At 40.2% G+C, this 25,117-nt stretch overlaps 1 protein-coding gene across 1 annotated transcript in view; it reads right to left on the bottom strand.

Moving 5' to 3' along the window:
- Positions 1–1,677: 1,677 nt before the first annotated feature.
- LOC147701309 (von Willebrand factor-like) overlaps positions 1,678–25,117 on the bottom strand; it is a 37,210-nt gene continuing 13,770 nt past the window's right edge. Inside the window, exons 2-4 of the mRNA XM_086930030.1 lie at positions 23,526–23,610; positions 20,710–20,736; positions 1,678–4,055 (exon numbers count right to left, since the gene is read on the bottom strand). Coding sequence (XP_086786156.1) covers positions 3,706–4,055; positions 20,710–20,736; positions 23,526–23,568 — 420 coding nt within the window. The 5' untranslated portion in view covers positions 23,569–23,610 and the 3' untranslated portion in view covers positions 1,678–3,705. The remainder of the gene's footprint in view (positions 4,056–20,709; positions 20,737–23,525; positions 23,611–25,117) is intronic.

Raw genomic sequence — 25,117 nt, 5'->3', positions numbered from 1 at the left:
GCCGCCCTTGCTAAAGTCATCCGGGAGAACGGCTTTACTACATTCTCCAATGCGCACGATACGCAACTACTCCTGTCCTTTGACAAAGACATGGAGTTAGGTGATCAGCGCTTTGCTAGGGGAATGTTAGCCATATCAGAGTAGATGACTGAACATTTATTACAACAAAATGCATAAAAACTGAAATGTTGCTATTTGGCACTGCACAACCCGCCTGGTCCCCTGAGTGGTGGCCAACAGTGCTGGGCCCTCCTCCCTCTCCAACCTCTGTGTCAAACAATTTAGGGGTCCGTCTGGATGCACAATTATCTATGAAGGATCACATTTTGGCCATCGTAGGGACCTTCTACCATACGCTGAGCCTTCTGCATAGAGTGTTCTTATGGCTGCCCCTTTTTGTACGCAGAACTTTAATTCAGGGTCTGATTATTGGTCACCATGACTACTGCAATGCTTTATTGGTAGCTGCAAACTTATCACTGCTTAGCAGATTGCAAATTGTCCAGAATGTGGCTGCATGCCTGGCCCTTAAAGAAGCACCTTTCACCTCACCTAGACCATTGTTGAAACTTCTCCCTTGGCTCCCTATACGCCAGATAATTAAATTTAAGCTATGCTGTCTCACCCATAAAGCTTTATATGGTGCGAGCCCAAGCTATCTGGCAGACAAGTTCAAACTTTACTGTCCAAATCTTCGTCTCAGGTCGGAAGGCAAGGGGCTGTAAGTGGTCCCAAGCTTTAGGAAAATCCAATCAGGACGCAAAACTGTGGCCTATCTGGCTTCGAAATACTGGATCACCCTACCGGAGGACCTACGCAAACGCCCCAGCCACATCCCCTTCAGGAAACTCCTGAAGAAGGAATTATTCAAAGTCTAAGCTGTGCTAGTCTATGCTTGTTTGACTCTCGCTCTTCGGCAGCGCGGAGATCCCCCCTCGGGAGTGATTCCTGTGCTTTTTAAAATCTGCTACATACATACATACATACACAACGTGGAGTTGTATCTTTATTTCTCCTCGTTTTTCCTCTTTCTCTGTGTGCTGCATTCGGCAGTACACATAGAAAGAGGAAAAAGGCTATTCTAATAGGTTTTGTGCAGGTAGGGAAACCTTCCTGCACAAAAAGAATCATCTCCTCAACCCAGGCACTTGTGCACCTTGGTTAAAAGGTGCCAGCGTTGCCCACCACAGCCCATTGAGCAGCAGCACAGGGGAAATCGAAAGGAATCTGCCATATCTAACAGATACAGTGCCATCCTGCCCTTTTTATTTGCCATAGGGCAGTGCAGCAGGAAGGCCTGCTGCCCTGCGAAACCCATAAATGAGGCCCTGAATTTCATAAACAGTCTTCTCCAAACAACAGTAATAGTTCAACATGAGCACCAATCAGAAGAGTTGGGTTGTCTGTCATCGATGCACCCAGAGCCTCACTGAGTTCACAGTCTTGATGAGCTGGTCCAGCAGGCCACGCCCCTTGAATTGTACTTGGGTCATGACAGCAAGAGATGCCACATATGGCAAACGTTGACACAAATTATCTTTTTGCTGATGTAATGATATCCCTTGCATAATTCCTGACCCATTTCTCTGCAGTTTCGGGACAAACCTTATTTTATTGATGGCTGCAAGAATCTCATTTAAATCTGGGGAACATTACAACAAGAACATTTTAGACATCTTGATTAATATGCAATCTTTATTGATGTTAGTGCTTTGAAGCAGAGCAAATGTTTACAAATTCTGATAATAAACCCATTCCATTTGAACATTCAAAAGTGGAATAATGTGGATTTTGATATTCTTTTCTCATTAGGAGAGATTCTCGTGTGAACAAGATTGTTAAGTTTGTATGGTTACCTAGAGCTAGATGTACAACCATTACATTTTCTGAGTACCAATTTGCAATTTTTTGAGACTCGCAAGTAGAGATTCGCAAAATAAAGTGGGCTATAGGGCTAAATGTATGAAAATTTCATTTTGAGAGCCCCGAATTATGATTCTCTGCGACTTAAAATTAGGGACGCACAAAATGAAATGTACAAATGTGTCTCAGAAACATTTAGCGATTCCCAATGTGACCGCAATTTACCTGCCTCATTAATATTCATGAGACAGGTCAAAATTTGAGATCCATTAAGAATGGCATGGGGGCAGCTGGGGTAGGCAGACTACCATGCCTGGGATTGATTTTTAAATAAGCATTTTTTTTTTCAAATGCAGCCCGTTTTCCTCAAAGAAAAACGGGATAGATTTCAAAAATAAAAATTAGAAGCTAACTTTTCATTTTTTTAAGATCAGGCAGTGGCCGCTGGGACCACTGCTGGCTAAATGTTGGTGCCCATAGTTACAAAGAGAAAGGTGTGTCTCGGGGACCCCTTCCCGCTCACAAATGGGTTATCACCTCTTTCACTGAGTCAGTAATATATGAATGTTTTGCGACCCCATTCCGGTCGCAGAAGATTCATACATGACCATGTGCCTGGCTATTAGAAAGAGATGCACTTTATGGAGCAAGGTTTCGTATGAAAAGAGACCCTCATCCGAATACCAACTCACAAACCCTATTTTGAAAGTCAGTGATAGGTTACTGAATTGCAAAATAGGGTTGGTACATGCTGACAGCCGATTTAGCGGTTGCACACAGCCTGATTATCAGCTTTTGATTGCTAAAATTAGTCTGGTAAATTTTGATGCCCCCTTTAGGTGGGTGCAGAGGCCATAACCAGTTTCTTGTCTGTAACTCATATTTGATTACTGTTACCATTAGTTCAGAAAGTTGATATGAGATTAATTTAAACATAATGCATTCAAATAATTTAGCTATACAATAAAATTGTTAGAATAGTGAATGGGGTCGAGTTTGGAAGAACACATTGAAACATAAACAACTTCAAAGATAATAATACACTTTTATCGGGGCTCTAACCAAATTGAGGGCAGGAAGAAATTTAGGGTCAAAGTGGGCATTGTATTGGTTCACATTAATCGAACTGTCAGTAGAAAAAGCAAATTCCATTCAAGTAACTTGATTAAAACAAATAGCAATTAAAACACTATTGGTGCAAACTATTAGCAGGGAACCACTACAGTACATCTGGATTGCTAGCAACAGTTTGGTGCCTGGAGATGATAGAGGGAGCAATCTCTATTCTGTTGAAATGTTTAAACATTGCCCATGGCCACCTATCCAAGGTTTGCACAGGAATCATCATTGTGGTCAGTGTGGCAATTACCATATAAAGTATTTGTCCAGAGTGTACTTTTTTCTACAGTACCACCATTTTTCCATTACAGATTTCATCAAGAAAATCATAATAAAATCTAACAAGGGAAAATAACAAGACTCATGTCATAATCTCTGCTTTAAATACTGAGTTCCAATTGTGTGGATATTGCATAGCAATTCTTAACCAGAAGGAGTATACGACACTCTGTAATTTGCACACCCTTGCCTATAAGACAGTGCACCCCATTCAAAGGACTGACACTCATAATTTGGGCCCGACTCTAGCGATTCCCTGTATGGTGATAGTGGTCGCACCAGCTCTAGGGAGTTATATGCGCAGAAGAAGCTGCTAGACAGGCTACATAAACGTGAAAGATAAGGCGCTAGATGTGCAGCTTGGTTTTTGCTCTCGGAAACCTAAAAAATCAGGGGTAATGTGCTTCCTTCTTTCACTAACCGAGCTCTCTGTAGGAATATTGTCTACTCACACTCACTTTCGGGAATACACTTGTCATTATGCAAGACAAATCCTTTCGCACAAACACAACCAGGAGCACACATCATGACGCAGGCAATATGTTCTTGTTTGTAGTTCTTGCAGGTTCTCTGGCACTTCTTCCCACAGGGACTGAAATAGGTATTTTCTGGACAGGATTCACAATCCTGTTTCCGAACACAGTTGTGAGAACCTTTATGCTCCAGAATGTATCCGTCATCACAGACACAGCCAGGGACGCACATCCTGTTACATGGCTCATTCTTATTTCGCTTTTCACAGGGTATTTGACAACCAGCCCCACAATCTGACATATGTTGGTTCTCAGGGCATTCTGTGGAAGAAGATAATACACGTTATTGGAACACATATAAATACATTGAAATCCTTTAAGACAACAACAATTACAACAACACAAACACATTTGAATCATGGAAACATTAGGAGCAAAATCTCTTCCAAATTCAGGATTAATGGAATCCCAGAAGTGCTTTTTATTGTTATGAACATATGATATCAATAATAACAGTAAATGTAACACATATGGTACAGTGATGTTAAATCTCTTTGACCAGGTCCCTAGGTGCTTCTGAAGAGAGAAATGCATCTTCCCACATCATTTCGCAGGCATTCTTTGAACAAGAACATCCACATCAAAATTGACGAAATGTATGTTCTAATTTCAATCCATACAGCATGCTGGATGTAAAGGATTTTGCGATGGTAAACCTACTGAACTAACAGTATCATTTGGTTTTCGAAATGTATTTTTGTAATGTACGAAAGCTACTTTACAATTTGCAAAAGTCAGAAAATGAGATCTTATGAACTACAATAAATTTGGAAGCGGAGCAATAGGATCATTCTTTCCCAATTTCACCTTACAGTGCAATACTTCAGTGGTTTGCAGCTGCAGTTCTACTCTCAAGCCATTGTGCCGTTACTAACACGTGAGATGAGGTAATAGCTGACTTACAAATGTGGAGTGAGAATCATGGTTGCAGCCTCAAGGGTAGTAGACCAAGAAATCCACTCATATTGTTCTATATAGAATTGTTCTTATTTTTTTTTAAATAGCTGAGGTTACTAAAACATGGGCTGCTTTGATGTCTTCATCATTTATGTAGGAGCTAACAGAAATGTTATTCACCCTTGAATAGACTTAATTTTTATAGGCCAGCTGATGAGAAGCTTTACACAATATATCTTATTTTGTATTCACTATCTAACCTACGAGTGTTGGTTATCATTTCCCTTTCTTGGTCTACTAGCTGATTAACTTCAATTGGTTGATAAAACACAACACTAAGACTGCATCTCAACAGCAGACTATATTTACCAGAGCCTGAGCGAACAATTTATCTTGATGCTGTCTGCCACGCTCTTGACTGATTCTTCTCTATCCCACATCATACATAAATGCAGGCTTTGAACATCACTCTTAAAGCATGACTGACTGAGGGGCATATTATCAACGATTTGCGATAATTATCGCAAAGCGCGCTTAGCACAGTTTTTTTAATTGTTTCCTATGGCTGGATTTCATCGCCGAGATAGCGCTTTATTATGAACGCTTATCTCAGAGGCAATGCAAAAGCAAGTGATAGTGGCGAAATCTACCAATAGTGTGAGAAAACAAGCACTATTTTCACTGCGCTATTGCAAAGCTTGCTAATAGGCAAGTGCAGACTCAGCCTGACAATCCACCTCCCATTGACAAGATGGGTAAGTTAGGTTTTAGACAGGCAATAATAACCAGCGATGATCGCGGTTAGCTCAACTTTTGATATCGCTACGCGGGTCCGGGGCCAGATTCATAATAGAGGGAAGTTGTGTTAGCAACAGTATTCATGTCATTTTAGTGAGGAGCGCCCACTTTGAATGTCGTTAGCGATAAATATCGCGGACATGCAAAGTGGAGAAAAGACGATAGCTACCTCAAGGAAACACCCGTTAGCGTGTTCTTGATAATAGAGCAATATATAAATCACTTTTCGTCCCAAAACGGTCGCTAAAGCGGCAAAATTGGGCTTGATAATAAGCCCCTGAATCTCTTTGAGGTATTGCAAATCTAAAGCCAATCCACAGTACAGGTTCTCTTCATTTAGTACCCAGGTTTTCTATGAAACTTGTGGCCACTATGTTTGAATGTAAAAAGAAGACAGTAGTGTAGTTTGAGTGGGTACTAAAATGTAACTTTAAAGCGTATCTGTTTAGTGTCCCTTCAGAACTATAACACTAATATTAGAATCACCATAGGGGACCTGTATTGAAAATACATGTCCTCGTCCTATAGTTAAACTAAGGAGATCCTCCATACAGTTGACTGCTTGCCAGATACTGACATGTACAAGCTCTGTGAATCCTGATTTGATCTCTCGTTCAGAGGTTATCCCATTTTATTATGTTGCATTGGTAGACATTAGATTGATTGTTCTATCTCCAATCAAACACAGTTTGCTTTTTCACTTGTGGTATAGCAAAAGGATTAATCCAATCCATCAAATTAGAATTGCATTGTGAATTATGTTTGGATTTGATATTAAATCTGGGGTTAGACAAGTTCTGTCCTGGAATCAGCATAATTTATAATTTCTCTTTTTTACCCACCCAAGTGTTAATGTCCTGAAAATATACAGTGGTTTACTCGAGTAAAGAAGTGAATGTAATAATCACTGCTTTTCATGAATGGAATTTCATACTAGATACAACTTATTCTAGTTTTAGGCCATTCCACTGTTTTAAAATCAACTTTGAAATTAGTAGTGAATGAACTACACTGGGTGCTTGAGGAAGGCAGCAGAGCTGCTTTGTTTCTCCTTTATATCTCTACTGCATTTGACACCATCTCCCATGACATTTTATAGTCCCAGCTTTATAGTATTGAGATTGTGGATCCTAACTTCTACTGGATTACCTCTTACCATCAAGGTCATACCCAACCTCTGAAGATTTCTTATTTTTACTCAAGAACTAAACTAGTGCCTCACAGACATCCCTTCTTTGATGCAGAACTTGGTTGATACCCACATTACGCCTCTGGCTGACCTCATTAGGACATATGGCTTCCTGTTTATGACCTACATGGATGACATTCAATAATCATATGCTTAGTCGATCCAGTGCAGCAGAATTATGAGCGATTCAAATGTAAATGTATGTAAATGTATTGGCATTTATATAGCGCACTACTTACCCGTAGGGTCCCAAGGCGCTTCGACCGCTGCGAAACCCTTCCTGGCTTCCCTGAGAGATGGTCCCTTAATGGGTATCTCCAGGGTGAGACCAGGCATCCCCGGCGGTCTGGTGGGGCCGTTAGTGAAGATGAGGCAAGCTAATGCCCAGAGTTGCCGAGTGTGATCGCTGATCAGAGTGGGCACCGAGGCGAGAGAATTATCGAGTCCGCTGACCCTGGTCCAGAAACCTGCCGCGCCGGGAATTGAACCCTGGTCCCGGGCCGTCCTCTGCTCTCGGGTCTGCCGCCTCTAACCAGTGAGCCACACTACTTCACTCGAGCCACACTACTTCATTTCTAATTCAAGAACTGTCTTACACCACTGGCTTTCTATATGTAAGACAATGACTTAAAGTATGATACTGAGAAGACCCTAGTCCTCATCTTTGGATGCTCCAAGGAGATTTAGTCAAAGGGGTCACAGTGATAATTTTTTGGCCATCAGAGACACATTCATCTCTTTATGTTTAGAATTCAGCTTCACTAGCTGCCTGAAGAATTCTTTTAAAAGCCATTTGCCTTGTTCATCACCCTTCTGTTATGTTGGCCCCAGTTATAATCAAGATACAGTCCAACCTTGCCACCCTTCTATGCTAATTTGCTCTATAGTCACTGCATATCTTACTGTTCCCCACTAAAGAAAGGAAAATACTGGAAGTTGCCAGTTTGCAGTGTAAGCACCCTGGAAGGTAATACACCCCCGCTTCCTCTTATGCTGATCTCAAACGATCTGTGTTTCATAAAAACGGTGATGGCACACTTTCTTCAATAGGGCTCTTTTTTTCTAGAACACTTTCAGGTATCTTATTTTACTCAATATTATATTTAAACATAACTGTGTGGCATAATTCAAATGTGCGATCACATGTGTCTAGTACCAAGGTGTGGCTCACAATATAAAGTGAATTCGAAAACATATGTAAGTAGTTGAAACATTGCACAAGCTGAATCAAATTATAGAGAAGAGTAAAATGTATTAACTGTTCGTCAAGTCTCTTACTATGAGATACCACCGTTTAAATGTGTTAGCATGAATGTCATAGATTTTTTCGTTTCAGTATGGGATTCCATGTTAATTTTTCAGGACTCCATATAGCTAATCTAAGATCGAATCGAAGATGTGACTTACTATTTTTAAAACTCTGCCTGAAACAATCAGGAGGACAAATGGGGCTGACTCCAAGTCTATTCTTCATGTGTTATACAAAAGAGAACTCACACATAGGTAAAGTTGTCAAGCCAGATCTAAAGAGTGGGGGCTGAAACAAGCCACTGCTACTCCCTCGGCCATATTTCTTGTCATTTATGCTCACTGCACCAATACTAAGCTGGGCCATACAAAAACAAGTCACCTCTAAATTTTTCTAAAACGTCACTGGCTATCCTAAAAAACTTAGCATTATGGTCTCCTATTTCTGAACACATGATATAACTGACATTATTCAGTTTTATCAGGCATAGATTGTGCCTACAGCGCACAGAAAACTACAGGTCCCATATCTGAGCATACACATGCCTCGCAAGTAGCCCACTGAAAAAACGGATAGATGGGCTGCTTGAAACATTTGTAGTCCAATGCAGATTTAAATGTGTTAGATCTTGAAAACATATTAATAACCAGAACAAAATATATACTGTGAACAGTATTAATAAAGTATATAAGAATTCGATTTCAACTTAAAATAATATAAACATGTTTCACATGAACAGAGGCTACAAATGAACAACTTGGAGGATTTTGGACACACAGTCTTAATGACTTTTTTAAATGTTGCTTTTTTATCATAGACCCCAATGATGCCAACTATATGACAAAACAATCCACATTGGAGGTTCTGGATGTTTGTTGAATACCTCAGGTCTGAACAGGTGTTCATTGGAAAAATGTCAAGAAGCGAAGGCATTCAAAAGGGACAGGGACACTATGAAAATGTGTGGAGGTACAACAGGACCCCCTACTCCTGCATTTTATCAGTGTCAGCTATCAAGTGCTGATTGAACAGGTTCAGTCTTCTGGTATACAGCCAGCACTTTATAGCAACTTACTTTGAAGCTTCCTTCACTCTCCTAACTGCAGTTGCAAATAAGAATTTGGGCAACAAATTGCAGCACGTTGTTTTATGACCATAAATCACGGACTAATACATAGGTTCCTTAAAATCCAAATCACTGATGATGTATGATCCTTTGCCATAACAGGGGTGGTAGCCTGCTGGGGCAGCATACCACTATATCAGTGATTGCCTTTAAGTAAAGAAATCATATGTTTTTTAGATAAACCTCATTTTACTTAAAGAAAAATAGGATGTGCTTAAAAAAAAAAAAGTTTCACAAATATTTTTGGGGAGTAAGCAATTGTCCCATGGACTTTTTTGTCAGCATTCACAAAGGTAACTGTTCACCTGTGGACCCCTCCAACTTTGGGAATGGATTACCATTACATATGTGTAGTAGGTAAAATATTAATGTTTTGCCACCGGATTTTGGTTGCAAATATTAATGCATGCCATAATGAATCAGCACTTGAAAGGGACGTTTTAAAAACGCCTCAAAAAATGTTTTCCAAATTGGTCAATGGACTTAGAGGTCTATTATATGGAGAGTGGATAGCTGCCACTGAACAGGCGTTGGCAACCACCGTACAGGCAGCGGCCATCCGCCTGCGGTCATAAACCCGGAAAACCGCTGGTCTAATTAGCATTGCGGTTGTGACCACAGCGGTGTGATTTTCCACCCGCCACTTTTCCACCGGTTGCAGTCTGCCCGCTTGCCTGGCGGGCAGAGATGTAAGGCTACAATTGTGGTGAATCAAGGCCAAGCACCGCTAGCACGAATATGATGCCGGCGGTTGCCAGTCTTTCCGCAGCGGTGGAACCACCATGGAAAGGCATGCGGAGACATGTTCCAGGGGCCCATTGTGGGCCCCAAATGTGTTGTTGGGGAGAGTGTGCACTGGGGGTCTACCCATGGTATCCCTACATTTCCCTGTGCCAGGTGGCAGGCACTGTGCAGTGCCTGGCTGCAGCGACCACCGCGATGTTAATAGCCTAAATCCGACCGCCGCAGTCGGATTTCGACTGCAGAGCATCCTAATTGGACTGGCGGTTATGTCGCAGTCCTTGCAGGCAGTCTTTTACCGCTACCATGGCGGTCAGGGAGGTTTTGCGACCGCCATGCTAATAGATCCCAAAATACATATGAATAAGGGTTTAGGCATCCAAAATCCCCTGATTTACCGAATAGGAGGCTTGGCAATGCTAAAACCTTTTGTACACCTGGTTCTTTATTTCTTAAAGCCCCCCCCCCCTTCATTGTCTCCTGTTTTGGGTCTGACAGCTTTAGGATTATGTTCATAATGTCACTGTGTGTGCTTCTCCCTTAAACTGGTTTCATCTAATTGACTTAGTTAATAATCCTCAAAGGTTATGATAAGGTGGAACATGAATAGCAGATTAGCAGTTTGGTTACAGTACATACATTTATCCCCAAAGTGCATTGTCCTAGAGAGCAGTTGTGCTGACGGTGGACTGCAGTTTAAAAGCACGGCATTATTGAACGGAGAAAACAAGGGAAAGAGTGATACAGTGGGTGCAGGTCTTTACCCGCTTTTATACACAGTTGAGAAGAATGACCTAGATGGAGTGGAAACAGGAACTAGGACTCAGATGCCACAATTCTGAATTGTTTTTTTCAAAGAAAGAGCAGGAGTGAAATATCATTAGTCCTATTTCAAATTCTAAGACTGAATTTCCTGAACAAAGTCTTGTGACAAAAAATCAATACTATTTCGAATTCAGCATGTGAATCTGTTTGAGACAAGCTCAGTGCCATGATTGCAGCATTCTAGCAAGACAGTGGTAAGGAAACATATATCTTTCTTTAATACAAGTCTTATCATATTCAAATTGCGACTGTAATAATGTAAAGTGTAAATGTTTCCTACTTTCCTAGCTATGTTGTGATGTCACCCACCAAATCCTCCAGGTAAGAGGCACTATTTGGAATACTGTGTCCCCTGTTAGAAGGTTCTGGTTCCTCAGGATGAAGTACATTAATCGTTCTGATTATTTTTTGGTATGTATTGAATAGTAGTGTACCCAATCCCAACTGCCTTCCTTCCCAAACAATTAGTAATGTAGGATTGACTAGCCTGTTAACTAAAGAACTTAAGGCAAAGATTAGAGGTTTGTATGGAAATAGGAAGTTTTAACGGAGTGAATCAAATGTGCTCAAACTTTTGATGAGGTGGATCATTTCCTCTGCGTCTTTTGGCCTCTTCCCCTGCTATTTTGTTCTTTTCTCTGGAGAATGGGAAATTAGGATTTCATGATTTTTTTGTAAAAATAGAATAGTTTTTTTACTGCTAAAAAAAGATCACCTTCAGAGAGTGAAAATGTGATAACATTCTAGGATGATAGTGTTGTGGTGCATTTCGGTGTCATTGTATGCATATTCAACTGTAGGACGCAAGGTCCTTCAATTAGATTGAAATGCATTGGCATAGCAAAACGCCTAACCTTGAAGTGTTTGATTCAATTTTTCTGTGAACAGGTCTCTTCAATTGCTTGTATTGTTCTGTTTAAGCAGCTGACAGCAGTGGAGGTGTCAGGGTGACGCTGCGACTTATGAGTGACTTATCATGGTCATCATTCAAAATTAAGAATAGTTGAATCCACCTTCACGAAGCATGATTATTATTTGACTAAGTCTTTCCTTTCTTACTCTCAACCATTGCTCTGGATGTCACTTCATGCTCTTCAAGATTATACACCAGTGAACCTAACTATAAAGATTGTGTCCTTAAGATATATCTCTTCTAGGACTGATATTACTGGTGTGACCATAGAACTTGGCTTCATCTGCTTTTGACAACAAGATTCGTGGTGTTCAATACCAGTGCTTTATTTCCGTCTTCTTGGCCTTGAAAAAGTCTCCAAAGAGACAAAACACGTGTCGGCAGGACAAGCTGGAAACAATTCTAATGATTATGAAATAAAAGATTTGAAGTCTAACACCTGGCTCTGGATCCGTATTTTGGAAGTCTTTCTCCTATCAATGAACTGTTTTCTATAAACTTATGATAATTACTTGGATATCTTGTGAGGGTGCTTGATTAATGCCTGTTTTTTCTTTGGTATTTAACATTAGCAAAAAAAACCTTTTTGCTAATTTAACACTCCAGGTGGTGGGTGTTTGACAGGACAACAGTGCACCTCACATTAGGAACTGTATATAAGTGACAATACACGTATACGTGTTTAGAGAATTGTATTGCTCATATGTGCGGACGCTTTCTCATCCTTGAGAAACACTACCACCACAATCCTGTACTGCTCATTGTATGCATATTCAACTGTAGGACGCAAGGTCTTTCAATTAGATTGAAATGCATTGGCATAGCAAAACGCTTAACCTTGAAGGGTTTGATTCAGTTTTTTCTGTGAACAGGTCTCTTCAATTGCTTGTATTGTTCTGTTTAAGCATTTTGGTGCCCTTTATCTGATTCTATATATTTTTTACTAAACATTTTTTCATTGATGATTTTGTCGTACAGAGACTACACAAAGGGCCATTATACCTGAGGCGCAACAAGGCAAAAGCATTACATTATGCTGACAGACAGCACCAAAGATGTGAAATCCATTACTTACATCATGTATAATAGTAAGGCGACCATGAAGTATGTTAGAATAAAAATGTTCATATTTGCGCATTACCCAGTGTAAGTTAGCATTCGCTGTGCCGTTTTCTTTGCAGGTACCATTTTATACAGTTCAAAACTAAATTAGTTTAAGTCTGAGAAATGTTCTAGTCTAAGTTTCGTTTTTGCCATGTAGTAGGCCTGTTCCCGTAATAAGTACACTGTTCCTATTAGGGCATATCTTTCTCAATAGATAGAGGCCTACTCCCACTTTTCTGGTAACCGGGCCCGACTAAAACAACCTTGGACTTTGAGACTTTGTGTAAGATACGAGTGCTGAGACGTTTTTTTTGTCTTCCATTGCTTAGCAGAACCTGCTTGGAAAATTCCACTATGGGCGTCTTTTATCCCAGTAATGAAACATACATAATGTATCTCTATGCTTGTCAATTTCAGTCCCTCTGCAGCACTCCTAGTGACTGGGCACCGCTCTGAGTGTATGTAATAAACAGTTATTGGTTTGTATTCTCTACTTTCTGACTGACTCTTTATTTGGAATGGAAGGCTTAGAGGTGGTCATTAGTGACCCGAGTGACCCTAAACAGGCCACTTCCTTCAAGTATAGCAAAAGTGGAAGAATACAATTTCAGCATATTTAGAGTCTCCCCAAACACCTTTTCAAAAGACACAGGATGAAAAAACAAAGACATGCTTAAAAGAGAAGCGCGTCATTCTAGGCTGAAAACAACCATCTATTACACTCAAATATTCATGGAAGGCCCTAGTAGTAGAGTAAGGGGGAGGGGAAAGTGGCCAAGGGTTTAGACTAGAAGTGAGAGCTCAGAAGAGATGGATTGCTTTATGTCTATGCAGAGAAAGGCAGGAGTATTCCAGCAGGAGTATTCCAGCCGGTATTTTTGACCTCATCCTTACACACAAATTTGATATTGCTATCCTCACAGATCATCTCACCCTATCATGGACCTACAAGTCCCCCCAGTCATGAGATCATTTGACTAAATACATCCAAGAAATCTGGTGGGGAATAGCTTCCATATTCCACAACACTCTTGCAGTGTCTCAGGCAGGAACCTTCATCCTGCCTTAATGCGATTATCTGGGCATCAACATCAATAGCAATAATAAGCTCAGTTGTAAGCTACACGCCTTTCATCACCCTCCTGATGACAATCTGCTGTTCATCCCACAAATCATGGAGATCATAACAACCAATGATATCTCTCAGGTTTTCTAGATTTTCGTCAGAGACTTTAACCCACACTGGAGCAACCTGAAGGACCAGGCAGTGAACAGCTTGAAGTCTTTTATGTCAGACCATGAGTTGATCCAAACCTGCGACAGCCCAACTCACATCAAGGGCGAGATCCTGGATCCTATAAACTGAAAGAGAGATAACATCACATTGGAATCCATTAGCCCCCGTGATTGGATCAACCATTATCAAATCACCTTCCACATTGAACTAAGGGTGACCCAGAATAGAGTACAACCAAAGAAAATACAACAATAGAATAGAAATCTACAAGTCATAAGCCTCACCGACTTAGCTAACCACTTCAACATCACTTTGATCCCTCAGGCTGACATGGATGATACCCATGACCTCACAGACTTCTACACCATAGTGGAAGCTTTTGACTCGTTTCACCCCCTCCAACAAAAGAAAGTATCCACAAAAGAATCCAAGTCCCAGTTCAATGACAACTTGAACTCAGAAAGACACATCCTAAGATCAGCTGAATGAGCTTGGAGATCCTCTCCCTCCTTGGAACTCCAAAAAAGCTTAAAATCAGCAAGGAACACCTACAACAGAAGAATAAGAAAAACAAAAGGTAACTTTTTTAAACCTCAACATCACCATGCAAAAAACGACCCAAAAACTATTTGAAATCCTCAAAAACACCAATCACTCAATGTATCAGAGGCATCCCTCTCCCAAGCTGTGAAGAATTGGCTGCCTTCTTCCTATGCAAAACTACAAATATCAAGAATGAACTTCAATTAGCAAACAAACTAGTTCTGGCTACCCCATTAATCTTTCCACACTACACCTATCCTGGTGAATGGAGTGATCCTCCCAGGCAGGTCCCCAAAAAGGCCTCCTGGTATACTTTCACATCAATCAATGATAATGATATCTTAAACCTCCTTTCATCCATAAACTCATCTAATCACTTCATTGACCCTCTACCTCCGACTAGCTTCAAAAAGATTAAAGCCATGATCCCCTCCTTTGGTCGAAGATTGAAAATGCCTCTCGACGTCAGGGCACCATACCTGGCGGTCTAAAAGTAGGTAATTCCCAATTTTAAAAAAAAAACGCTGATTGCTCAGAACCTATCAACTACCGTCCTATCTCCAACATCCTCTCTCTAGTGAAATTCCTGGAAAAATATCTACATATTCAACGCTGTAATCACATAGACAATTCCCAACTTTTCAACCAATGCCAGTCAGGCTTCTGTCATGGTCACAGCACTGAATCAGCACTCACTCATGTGGTGGATGACATACTAAAAATGTTGGATTCTAAGGAATCATGCCTTCTGATACTAGTTGACCTATCATCTGCCTTTGACACTATTAAACATGATAGTTTATTGACCATACTTAAAGGAAGGATGTGCATATCAGGGGTTGTATTGCAATGGTTGACATCATTCCACCACAGCAGATCCCAAAGAGTCAAGATGAACCAATCCATATCGAAGCCTTCCACAGTCACACTGGGTGTTCCACATGGATCTACACTCTCTCACCTATTCTCTTCAATTGATTCTTGGAACGACTTGCAGATTCCTTAAAATCTGCTCCCAATTATTATAACATGTATGCTGATGACACGCAATTGTATATCAAAATCTGTTCCCCAGATGACTCTATTCTACGTGCTACTCATCTTTGGCTCACTTCCACCTAAACCGAATTCCCACTCATATCTCCTCTAAACAGCATTCCCAAAATTGAACTCTAGATGAAACATCTTACTCAACTGTTCTCCACATCATAGATTCTGCTAGGTTGTTGGAAATTACATTAGACAAACACTTGAATATGCAGGATCACATTAGAACATTCATCAAAGGAGCAAATTGTCAGATGAGTATCTAATAGAAACTTAAACATTTCCTCCCACAGGAGGAATTCAAGCATGTGGTTCACGCTCTTGTGTTGCCCAGATTAGACTATTGTAGTGCCACCTTATGTGGCCTACCTAGACAGAAACTGGCCCCTCTAAGAGCCTCACGTAATGCGGCCGCCACACTTGTCTCTGATACAAAACGAAACAAACACATCTCCCTCACCATAAAATCCCTGAATGGCTCCCTTACAAGGCAAGAATTCAACGAAAGATAAAGCAATGACACACAAAGCCCTACATTTCAACACCCCCAGATGTTTGGCCCAAAAACTCGAAAAATCAGAGGGTTGCGGACAATTGCGAAGTACGAGAGGTTTGCTATTGGAACTACAGCACTTCAATAAAAAAAACGCTGGATACAGAGCGTTCTCAGGTGTCACACCTAAGATATGTAACTCTTTGCCAATGGTTGCCTCAAGGATGCTCGCTTAATTTCATCTACCGCTTCATTCAAAAAAAGAAGTAAAATCATTTCTGATGAACATATTCTTACCCTAAGCTATCTCCTTTGTGTATATTGGGTGTATCCCTAACTGTAACTCTACTCTATGATGAGCCTGGATTTTCCTTGATGACTATCTTTAAGAACAAGTATAGTATGGTATGTATGCTCAATGCTTTTTACCTCCATTTATACAGGTGATCATGTTAGATATTCAGTTATACTCATGCAAAGAGCTATGATACCCACTAGGGTCATGTTCACGCTATCCAAAACTTAATAAATACATAAACTAAATAAATTCCAAATTGGACAAGTATTGTTTGAGGGTGCTGCCAAATGGGGGTGAACTTCCTCTCCGCATGAGTTATTTTATGAGAAAGCAATTTGATATCTAAGACGTGCTACGGTCACATGAACAATTGGGCTATGGGGGAGCAAAAGGTTTCTTCCAAGGTAGGGTTATCATTTGCTTGGCAGCCCTGAACATGTGGGTGTTTTTAAGTGCCATTCAACATGCGTCATGGCCTGCATGTTTAGTGGTCAGATACCAACAATGGTTGTTGGGTAGGAATCTGAAAGAGGGGAAACAATAGTTCCTCCTAATTAGGCTAAGAATGTCTTTATAAAACGTGGTAATGCTTGGGCAAGACCACCATATTGTGTAAAATGTCTCCTGGTACTGAATTACAGCCCCAGCAAAGTGGAGATATCAGCGATGCAATACTTTGTACGCTGTCTTGTGTTGGTCTAAGCTTTTAGAAATCCACAGGATGCAAATAAGTCTTTCCCAATGTCAATGTGCCTTTGTGGTTGATAAAGATGTAGACAGATAGGGGTGAATTATTAGAGGGCCTTGTGTGTGTGCGAGATGATCCCACAAGTCCCGTCAAATGATCAAAGCAGGGTCTTAAAAGCTGTTGGTCGGTGAGTAGTCCCCATGCCTTGGGGACGGGGAAAGTCCAGTGGCACTGTTGATGATATTGTAGTCTAGTGGACTCAGGGAAACATAACTCCTGTCGTCACTGATCAAATGTCTTCAGGGAATCACCATCAAAGTGATGACATAGTGTGTGACAGTCAGTTATTTTTCAGAGAAGACCATGCAATTAAAAAATATTAGCCAAAAATATTTGCCATTAAATTGGCTGATGATATTTTAGGCAACAGAGGAAAATAATTTCTTTTAGTACAAGTGTTGACACACCACAAGTAATTCCATGATCAAGATTAATTAGATCAAGTTCAAGAGCATCTAATGGGTGTGATAAACTGACACTACTGGACCAGAATTAAACAGAGAATTCAGCCTGTTTACTACCCCTGACACTACTTCTGAAAAGAACTATAAACTCAACAATTGCAGGTTTAGTTGAGTTGAAATGTGATGGAGCTTCTAAATATCTATCTCATAAATACATTACGGATTAATGACCCGGATCTCCTACAAGAATGTTTCAATTTAAAGCAAAGCACTGAATCCAAAGAACTAATGGGATGACACAAAGTTAATCATAAGAGGGGTAGCAAAATCATTGCTGAAAGTTTTAAGCCTCATATATGAATGCAAATTGCATACCATTTGCAATTAGTTTTACAAGCATAACAGACACCTTTGAAGTATGAAGTGTTTGAAAATGTAAGTGTTTGAAAATATAGGCGTGCTATAATTGCATAGCAATCTATTTCCCTATTTCTCACTTTCTAGTTGCTTTTTGCCTTTATTAAATTGTAAAACTCAAATTACTCACAATTTCACAATTTGAGAATGGCCAAAAAAACAAAAAGTTGCATATATAATTTAACAGTACTTGCACCAAGTAGGGACAAAACACTTAGGCCTCGATTACGAAGCTGATTGGATACGAGTCCCACCAACATCTTCTCAGAATGGAAACCGACTGACTTGTTGTCAGCAGCCATCTGACAATTTAGGATGCAACAGCCCATGAGGCCATCAGAAACATACATTTTTCCATTGCAGTTTGTACTGTGGAAATTGGCCACAGCCCATGCCGCATTGGAAACATTGATGTTTGCAAACATCCATGCACAGTGTGCCATGCACATGTGGAGCCTGGCACATGGGGTATGGATGTTTTGGGGGCACCACAGTTGCTCACCAGGCCTCATACAGATGCTGCAGAGGGACAGGGGCCCTTTTAAGGGCTTCCACATTCAGTTTCCGACAGCCTTTCAATGGCGGTCATAACACATTGAAAAGCTGTGTGAAAGGGACATCGTAATCCCTACGAAGATCTCTCTTCACTTTCTTGTTAGATCTATTAGGAACATTAGGTGATTGTGTTTCTTCAAGGATATATTTCAATTGCGCCATACACCTGGCTACTATTCTTTTAATGCTTTTCAGGTACCAGATTGAATTATGTTATTGCACTCAGAGATGGTTTTGTTCATTTTGTTATTGCTTCAACTAAACATACAGGTTTCTTTATGTTGTTTGTATTGAATTGAAAAACAAAAGCATTAAAATCAGATGCACAGGGCTCCTATTGGTATGTTTTCAACACATGTAGATTCTGCCTGTATAGAGGCCCTGCCCTGTCTCAGTACAGGCAGCTGTCCAGATGTACAGGATTCAAGCAAGCCGGGCCGAAGACGGCTGGAATGCCAGAAACCGGTCCCCGGTAGCTTGTCTCCTTTCTGGTGAAGAATTGGCTTGGTAGTTTAGTCTGCCATGTTCCCATGATGCACTGGGCCAGGGACAGACTGATTTGCATATAGCCAGGTTCTGAGCTGGGATGGTGCAGTGATATAAATAACGGTGATGTATCAAGCCCTGATCTTTGGACTGGGTAAGAGTGGTCTGCTTAATTCAGACACTGTTCATCACCACCCCCTTTTCTGAATCAGATGTACATCAAGCACCTTCTATAGGAAATATATTAACAACATTAGACATATCAATTTCACCTACTACCTGCTAATTACTAGTAGTTAGCATAGTGTCCTCCACTCTGTCCATCATCACTGGTTGTAAGTGAAGTTTAACATCCCAATCTTCTATGTCTATGTTTCTTTTACTGTATGTGTATGTGTGATCTAGGAAGGTTGATCAATTTTGGGACAAGTGACATGTATGCATAGTATGTTTAGTGTTATTGGTAACACACATATACAGTTTTCCTATTATAATATTGAATTACATTCTAATTTCAATATTACATAAAAAATATATTATATATTTTTTGCTTGTTTCATTTATCCATCCCCAAATTAATTTTGACCCAAACCCATGCCTAGGTCATAAACAGCAATAAACGTTTACTTTCCATTGACACTTTGTGCTTTCTTTTGCTTCTTTCCCCAAAAATGAAAACATCCATATCCAGTCAAATATTTCCTGTCTTTTTGTTTATCACGTTGGTAGGAAAACTTTATTGTGGTGTGTTTATTTGGTACTGCTCGACCCTTGCACACACTCTTCCCTATTCTTTTGATATTAGTGATTCTCTTAAGAACTGCATTTGTGATATAACAGGATCATGTTTACTAAGGGTAGCAGTCACAAAAAAATAATTACACTTCTAACAGATTCGGTACTATTCAAATAGTATCTGTCACATAAACTTACACAAGCCAAAAGGACTAGTTGTACCTAAAAATGCTACTCATCCCTACTGAGTTTGACAATGCTTTTTATGGTATCTAGTACTACTACTGTTTATAGCCCGAAACATGACCATAGTATATATTAACCTTCCATAATAAACAATGTTGTGCAAAGAAATAATGCACATAATTGACCATTGGCACAGGATATCCTCACTAATACCAGTGTGGAATGATGCATGCAGACCAAAGTCTATGTGATATTACATGCTCTGCTTCAAAAAATATTTAGAGATCCCTTTCTTCCTACATCACTAAAATAGTCACAAATTGCACCAATGAGAAACTAACAGGATAAATGTGTAAAGCTAGCTGCTACAGTGACCTACAGACTCAAGATGTGTCTGATCTTGATATTTTGTCATGAAAATGCGTGAGGGCTGTATCTTTGTACTGCAGTTTGTAGTACTGTGAATTGGTGGTACTATTTTTACCAGTACTTTGAGAAAACTTTATATCCTCCTATTTGCTGGATATCGGTAGACACGTTTGATTTCCTGTATCTTATGATTCTTGTTAAAAAATGTCCATTATTACTTATTTGGATCTGCATGATGAATCCATTCATTCTCATATAAAAAACGACAAACATAAATGGCTTTAGTATCAACTAATTCCAAGTGGAGAACTGCAATTTGCACGAGGGGGGCCCAACTAAGGGGAATTATTACAATCACCAAAATACTAATCTACTACAAATTGGCATATCTATAATCTCAAATTTAAAATGTTAGAGATGCTAAATTACAAACCTACATAAAAACTATGCTCTAAATTGTTATTTTGTTTTCAGATGATATTTAGCCATAGTTTCAAATTATATTCAGGTTTGAACAGCCATAAAAGTAGAGGGTTTCTTTTTAGAAATTCTTACCTCCGTTCACCCACATCAAGGAAATATCTGTGAATAGAAAGCACAAGAAATCCTGTCAGTCCATCAATGGCAAGTCAGTGAGGCTGTGCGTGGAATGCATTAACATAATCTTGAGATAATGAGAGCAACACCAAGACATTTACATCAATTATGTCATGCACTCATGTTATATTCTGCAGGGTGTTATTGTGATATGATTTTCAAGCATATGTTATGTTCTGACAGGATTCATATTATTAGGGGCTTCACTGGCTCCCAAAAGATATACCCGCTGAACCTGCAGTGAGTAAATCAAATTGAGGTTTGATATACAGACAGTACAGTTAGTTAGCATGGTTTGCCACGTCCTGTTTCTGAGCAATGCTCTCTAAAATAATGCACTACCCTGGAATACTACAGGCTACATGAATCCACTATAGAAGGCACATACCTAAAAGCACTGGGCTCTGCACTGAGTCAGCACAGCCTATCGTGTTACAGCATTAAATAGCATATCTAAAATAATATAGGTCCTGAAGTGAGGACGCTATTGGCAGCAGTTAATTGAATTATATTATATGTACGTATTGAGGCATAAATGAATTATAATGCAATACTTAATTCCATTTGAATGTAACCTAGTATCTATCTAACTATCTGTCTATCTGCCTGTCTGTCTGTCTGTCTGTCTGTCTGTCTGTCTACCTATGTATCCATCTATACAAAAACCTAAAGGTTAAAGTAACATTGTAAGTAACTATAAAAACAAGCTCTGTTTTTGCTTTCTTTATTTAGAAACCTTAAAAATTCATTGAAAAGTAACATTATAATTAGGTGAATACATAAGTGGTAACATTAAAGATTTGAACAAAATAAAACACAGATATTCACCAGTATTATTTAGTAGCACCATCCCCCAGGGCCGTTGTTTTGAAAGGAGAGGGGTCCCCGGGTGCCACGCCCTAGTTGTTATCAGCCCCTGGGATCACATCCCGAGAGCCACTTATTTAAATATTAGGGAGGGGGGGCCTAATAAGCCCTGCGGACCTCATCCTCCAGGGTCACTCTTTTGAAAAAGGATCGAGGGGGTGTGGGACTACCCTCCCTGCGATGGTTACAGTCTCGGGGACCCCAAATGCTGTGGTCCTCCATTAATGTTAGAGGAAGGGGCATTTAGCCTCTCCAGTCGATTGCAGCCCAGCGTCCCCATTCCCCAATGTACAACACTATTTTAACAAGGAGGAGCAAGCGTGTGATCTACTGGGCCGATTTGATCCCCGGTGACACCATCCCTGTGGCAATCACCAATTAAAAGGTGGGCATGTAGCCCTCCTCCCCGGCCTGATTTCAATCCTGGAGACCCATGCCCCACGGCCAGGAAAACCAAATGTTGGTGCCCTGGTGCCCATCCAGAGCACACACCATACTATTGTTGGGGGCTGTGGGGGGAGCCCCAGCCTGCTCTCTGCATCTGTCAGGAGCCGATATGGCTTCCACACAATGGGAGCAGGTGATGATGCTGCTTCCTCCAGGCAGGAGCAATATTTAGGTCTTTTTCTCTGCTCGCATCACTGCGGTCAGAGAAACAGATCTGAAGTCAGCTCCCAGTTAGGGGGAGCATTTTTGAAGCTCCATCCAGTTGGGAGCAAACATCATGTTTGCTGCTGCTTGGCAAAAGAGTTAAAAAGGCTCTACATATTCTCATTGCGTGCCAAATACTTTCAGTTAAGTTATATGCATATGTGCTGATTCTTGAATCACAATATTATAACCAAGTGGAAAATACACTATATTCACATGTTTTCTACACAGTTACACATATCATCATTGTCTGCTAAACACTACCATGTAATATGTATGCATGTGTATTGAAGCTAACAAAAGGCATAGCATTATACCCAAGTGTGCAATACTATACACAGAAATCATTTCATTACATTGCAGCTGTAATATTGAGTGTCCCCAGCTGTGCCATTTCTTAACGCACTTCGACCCACGTGAACTAATCATGAACATTTCTGATCAAATTCTGCACTGTACTAGCTCTCCCTTCACAATATTGTGCCCCAATTGGCAATAATGTAATATTTTCTACATGCCTCCTGTGCTTTATTCATGTATATGAGTTGATAAAATGTTTAAAGTTATGCAGGCTCATTCCAGACATATTTACAATTTCATTATCCTTTAGCCAATAATCACATTTAACCTACCCATCTCCCAACAATGCAGACCTAATGAAAAATGAAAGGATCTCAAAAAAAGAGAAGAGAAATTATAGAAAAAGATATCTCAGCTCTGTTGTTTTTTTCAGCCCAGAAGACAGTCTTGCCAGATGGCTTAGGGTGGGGCTCGGCCCTGCCCCATTTAAAGTTTAAACAAATTGTCTCCAGCACACAAAGAAACCTGAGTCTAGCCTCTTGTCACCTCAGCATTGACAGAGGAAGGGAAGAACTTTAAAGAATCGCATGCATAGGGAATCCCCCCCATCTCAAAGTTTGACACCAGGAATGAATGATGGACCTCCTGATCACCTCATCAGTATTCTCCTGGAGTTCTGTGGCCTATTCTGTAATACCAAAGGGCCTCAGAATGGTAAAAGCATATGTGCACATCTACTTCACCTATGAGCACCAGTGCAACATATATCACTTCCTTCATATTCCAATAATTGTTATCAAACAGGTGCACAAATGATAGGGTAAATAAAAACAGAGCTCATTTTCATCCTCTTTCATATCCTCGCCTTTTTCTTAGCACTTAAACACCCTCATTATACAAAGTATGCTGCTTGCTCTTACAACTCATTGAATGTTTTAGTATTTTTGTGCACTCACCAAGGACGAGGAGAAGAAAGAAGAGCTGCATTTTCATCATCATGAAATTCTGCTGCTTTGGTGGATCACAGGAAGAAATCTGAATCTTAATCAAATAGAGAAAGTTTCATTATTCAATTGATCACCTGTTCCAGTGTTGATTGAAATTGGTTTTAAAGTTCAAACACAGCTTTAAACATTAACTCATTTGACCAATAACATGTGTGAAGAACAGTATGGATGGTAATTAACTGACATTTACCCAGTGGTCCTTAACCCGTAGTCTAGGGACAACTAGGGACTGTCTGTGACGCTTACCCCAGGGTTTCTGGGACTGGTTAGAAAATGAAATAATAAAAAACTAATTACTGAAGTGTTACCCATTACAAAACCAGCATTAAGCTAAAGATACAACCATCACTGAGACCTCTTAACAAGTGTGGTCAGTAATAAGAAAATGTGTTTAGTTTGCTACCACATACAACACTCCTGTTGCAAATAAGTGCAATTAAGACGTTGCCAAAGGCAATGACCTACAAAAACATACAATGAATGCCTAGCACAACACACTTTAAGCTAGTAAGGTCACAATTTACTATAATGAGAAAATAACTTTTGATTAGTAATGATATTTTATCTTAAATATGTCAAGATAAATTTCACAAATAGATGCAATTGATTGGTATTCAATATAATTCACATATGAACACTGCATATGTATTAAAGCAACATACAGTACAAATTGGACACGTCTGCCAAACAGGAAGCAGTCAGGCTCTCTTGAGCCAATCACAATGCTGCGATGCAGCATTGTGATGTGTCTGAGATTTGCAATCAGTACTGAGGACTCGGGCCTGGGCATGTTCTCCACCCAGGCTGTAATGACTGTTTGGCTGGCCCAAGACAGCCGGCCCAAGCTAGCCGGCCAAAGTCCATACACACTGCAGTGTGCCCACTACTTCTCCCATGCCCTGCTTTGTGAGCAGCTTTGTCCCGTGCTGACACTGCAGGAATAAATAAAGTGATAACATCATGATATTTCCAAGTTATTTCTTTCCATCATTGCTGCAACGCAGTGGGGTGGCACTCCTCTGCCTTAGCGTAGGAGTGGCCACTGGTATAAGTGTGTCTATATGTGTATGTGATAGGATATGAGAGTCTCTATATGGGTTTGTGAAAGAGTTTCCGTATTGGGATGTGAATGGCTCTCACTGTCTACATTCGTATATGGATGAAAATAAAGAAGGGCTGACTGGGTATGTGACAAGCTGTGGCAGTTTATATATGGGTATGCGAGAGGGTGGGGGAGTCTCTCTATTGGCATGTGACAGGATGCCAGAGTCTCTGTGGCAGGATGCAAATGAGTACAATAATGTCTGTATGGGTATGTAAGAGTGTTTAAGAGTCTTTGTATGAATATGTGAATGGGTATCACACTGTCTGTATAAGTATGGGAATTTGAATCATAATGTGAAAGGGTATCCGAGTCTCTGTATGGGTATGTGAATGGGTACAAAGGTGTCTTTATTAATATGTGTGAGACTGTGAGATAATCCATATAGGTATGTGATCGGGTATAAGGGTGCCTGTAAGGATATGAAACAGGATCTGAC

The sequence above is a fragment of the Lissotriton vulgaris genome, chromosome 7 (genome assembly GCF_964263255.1).
Source record: "Lissotriton vulgaris chromosome 7, aLisVul1.2, whole genome shotgun sequence".
Taxonomy (NCBI): domain Eukaryota; kingdom Metazoa; phylum Chordata; class Amphibia; order Caudata; family Salamandridae; genus Lissotriton; species Lissotriton vulgaris.
The sequence above is the reverse complement of the archived record's forward strand: the minus strand, read 5'-3'. Positions and strand labels throughout refer to the sequence as shown.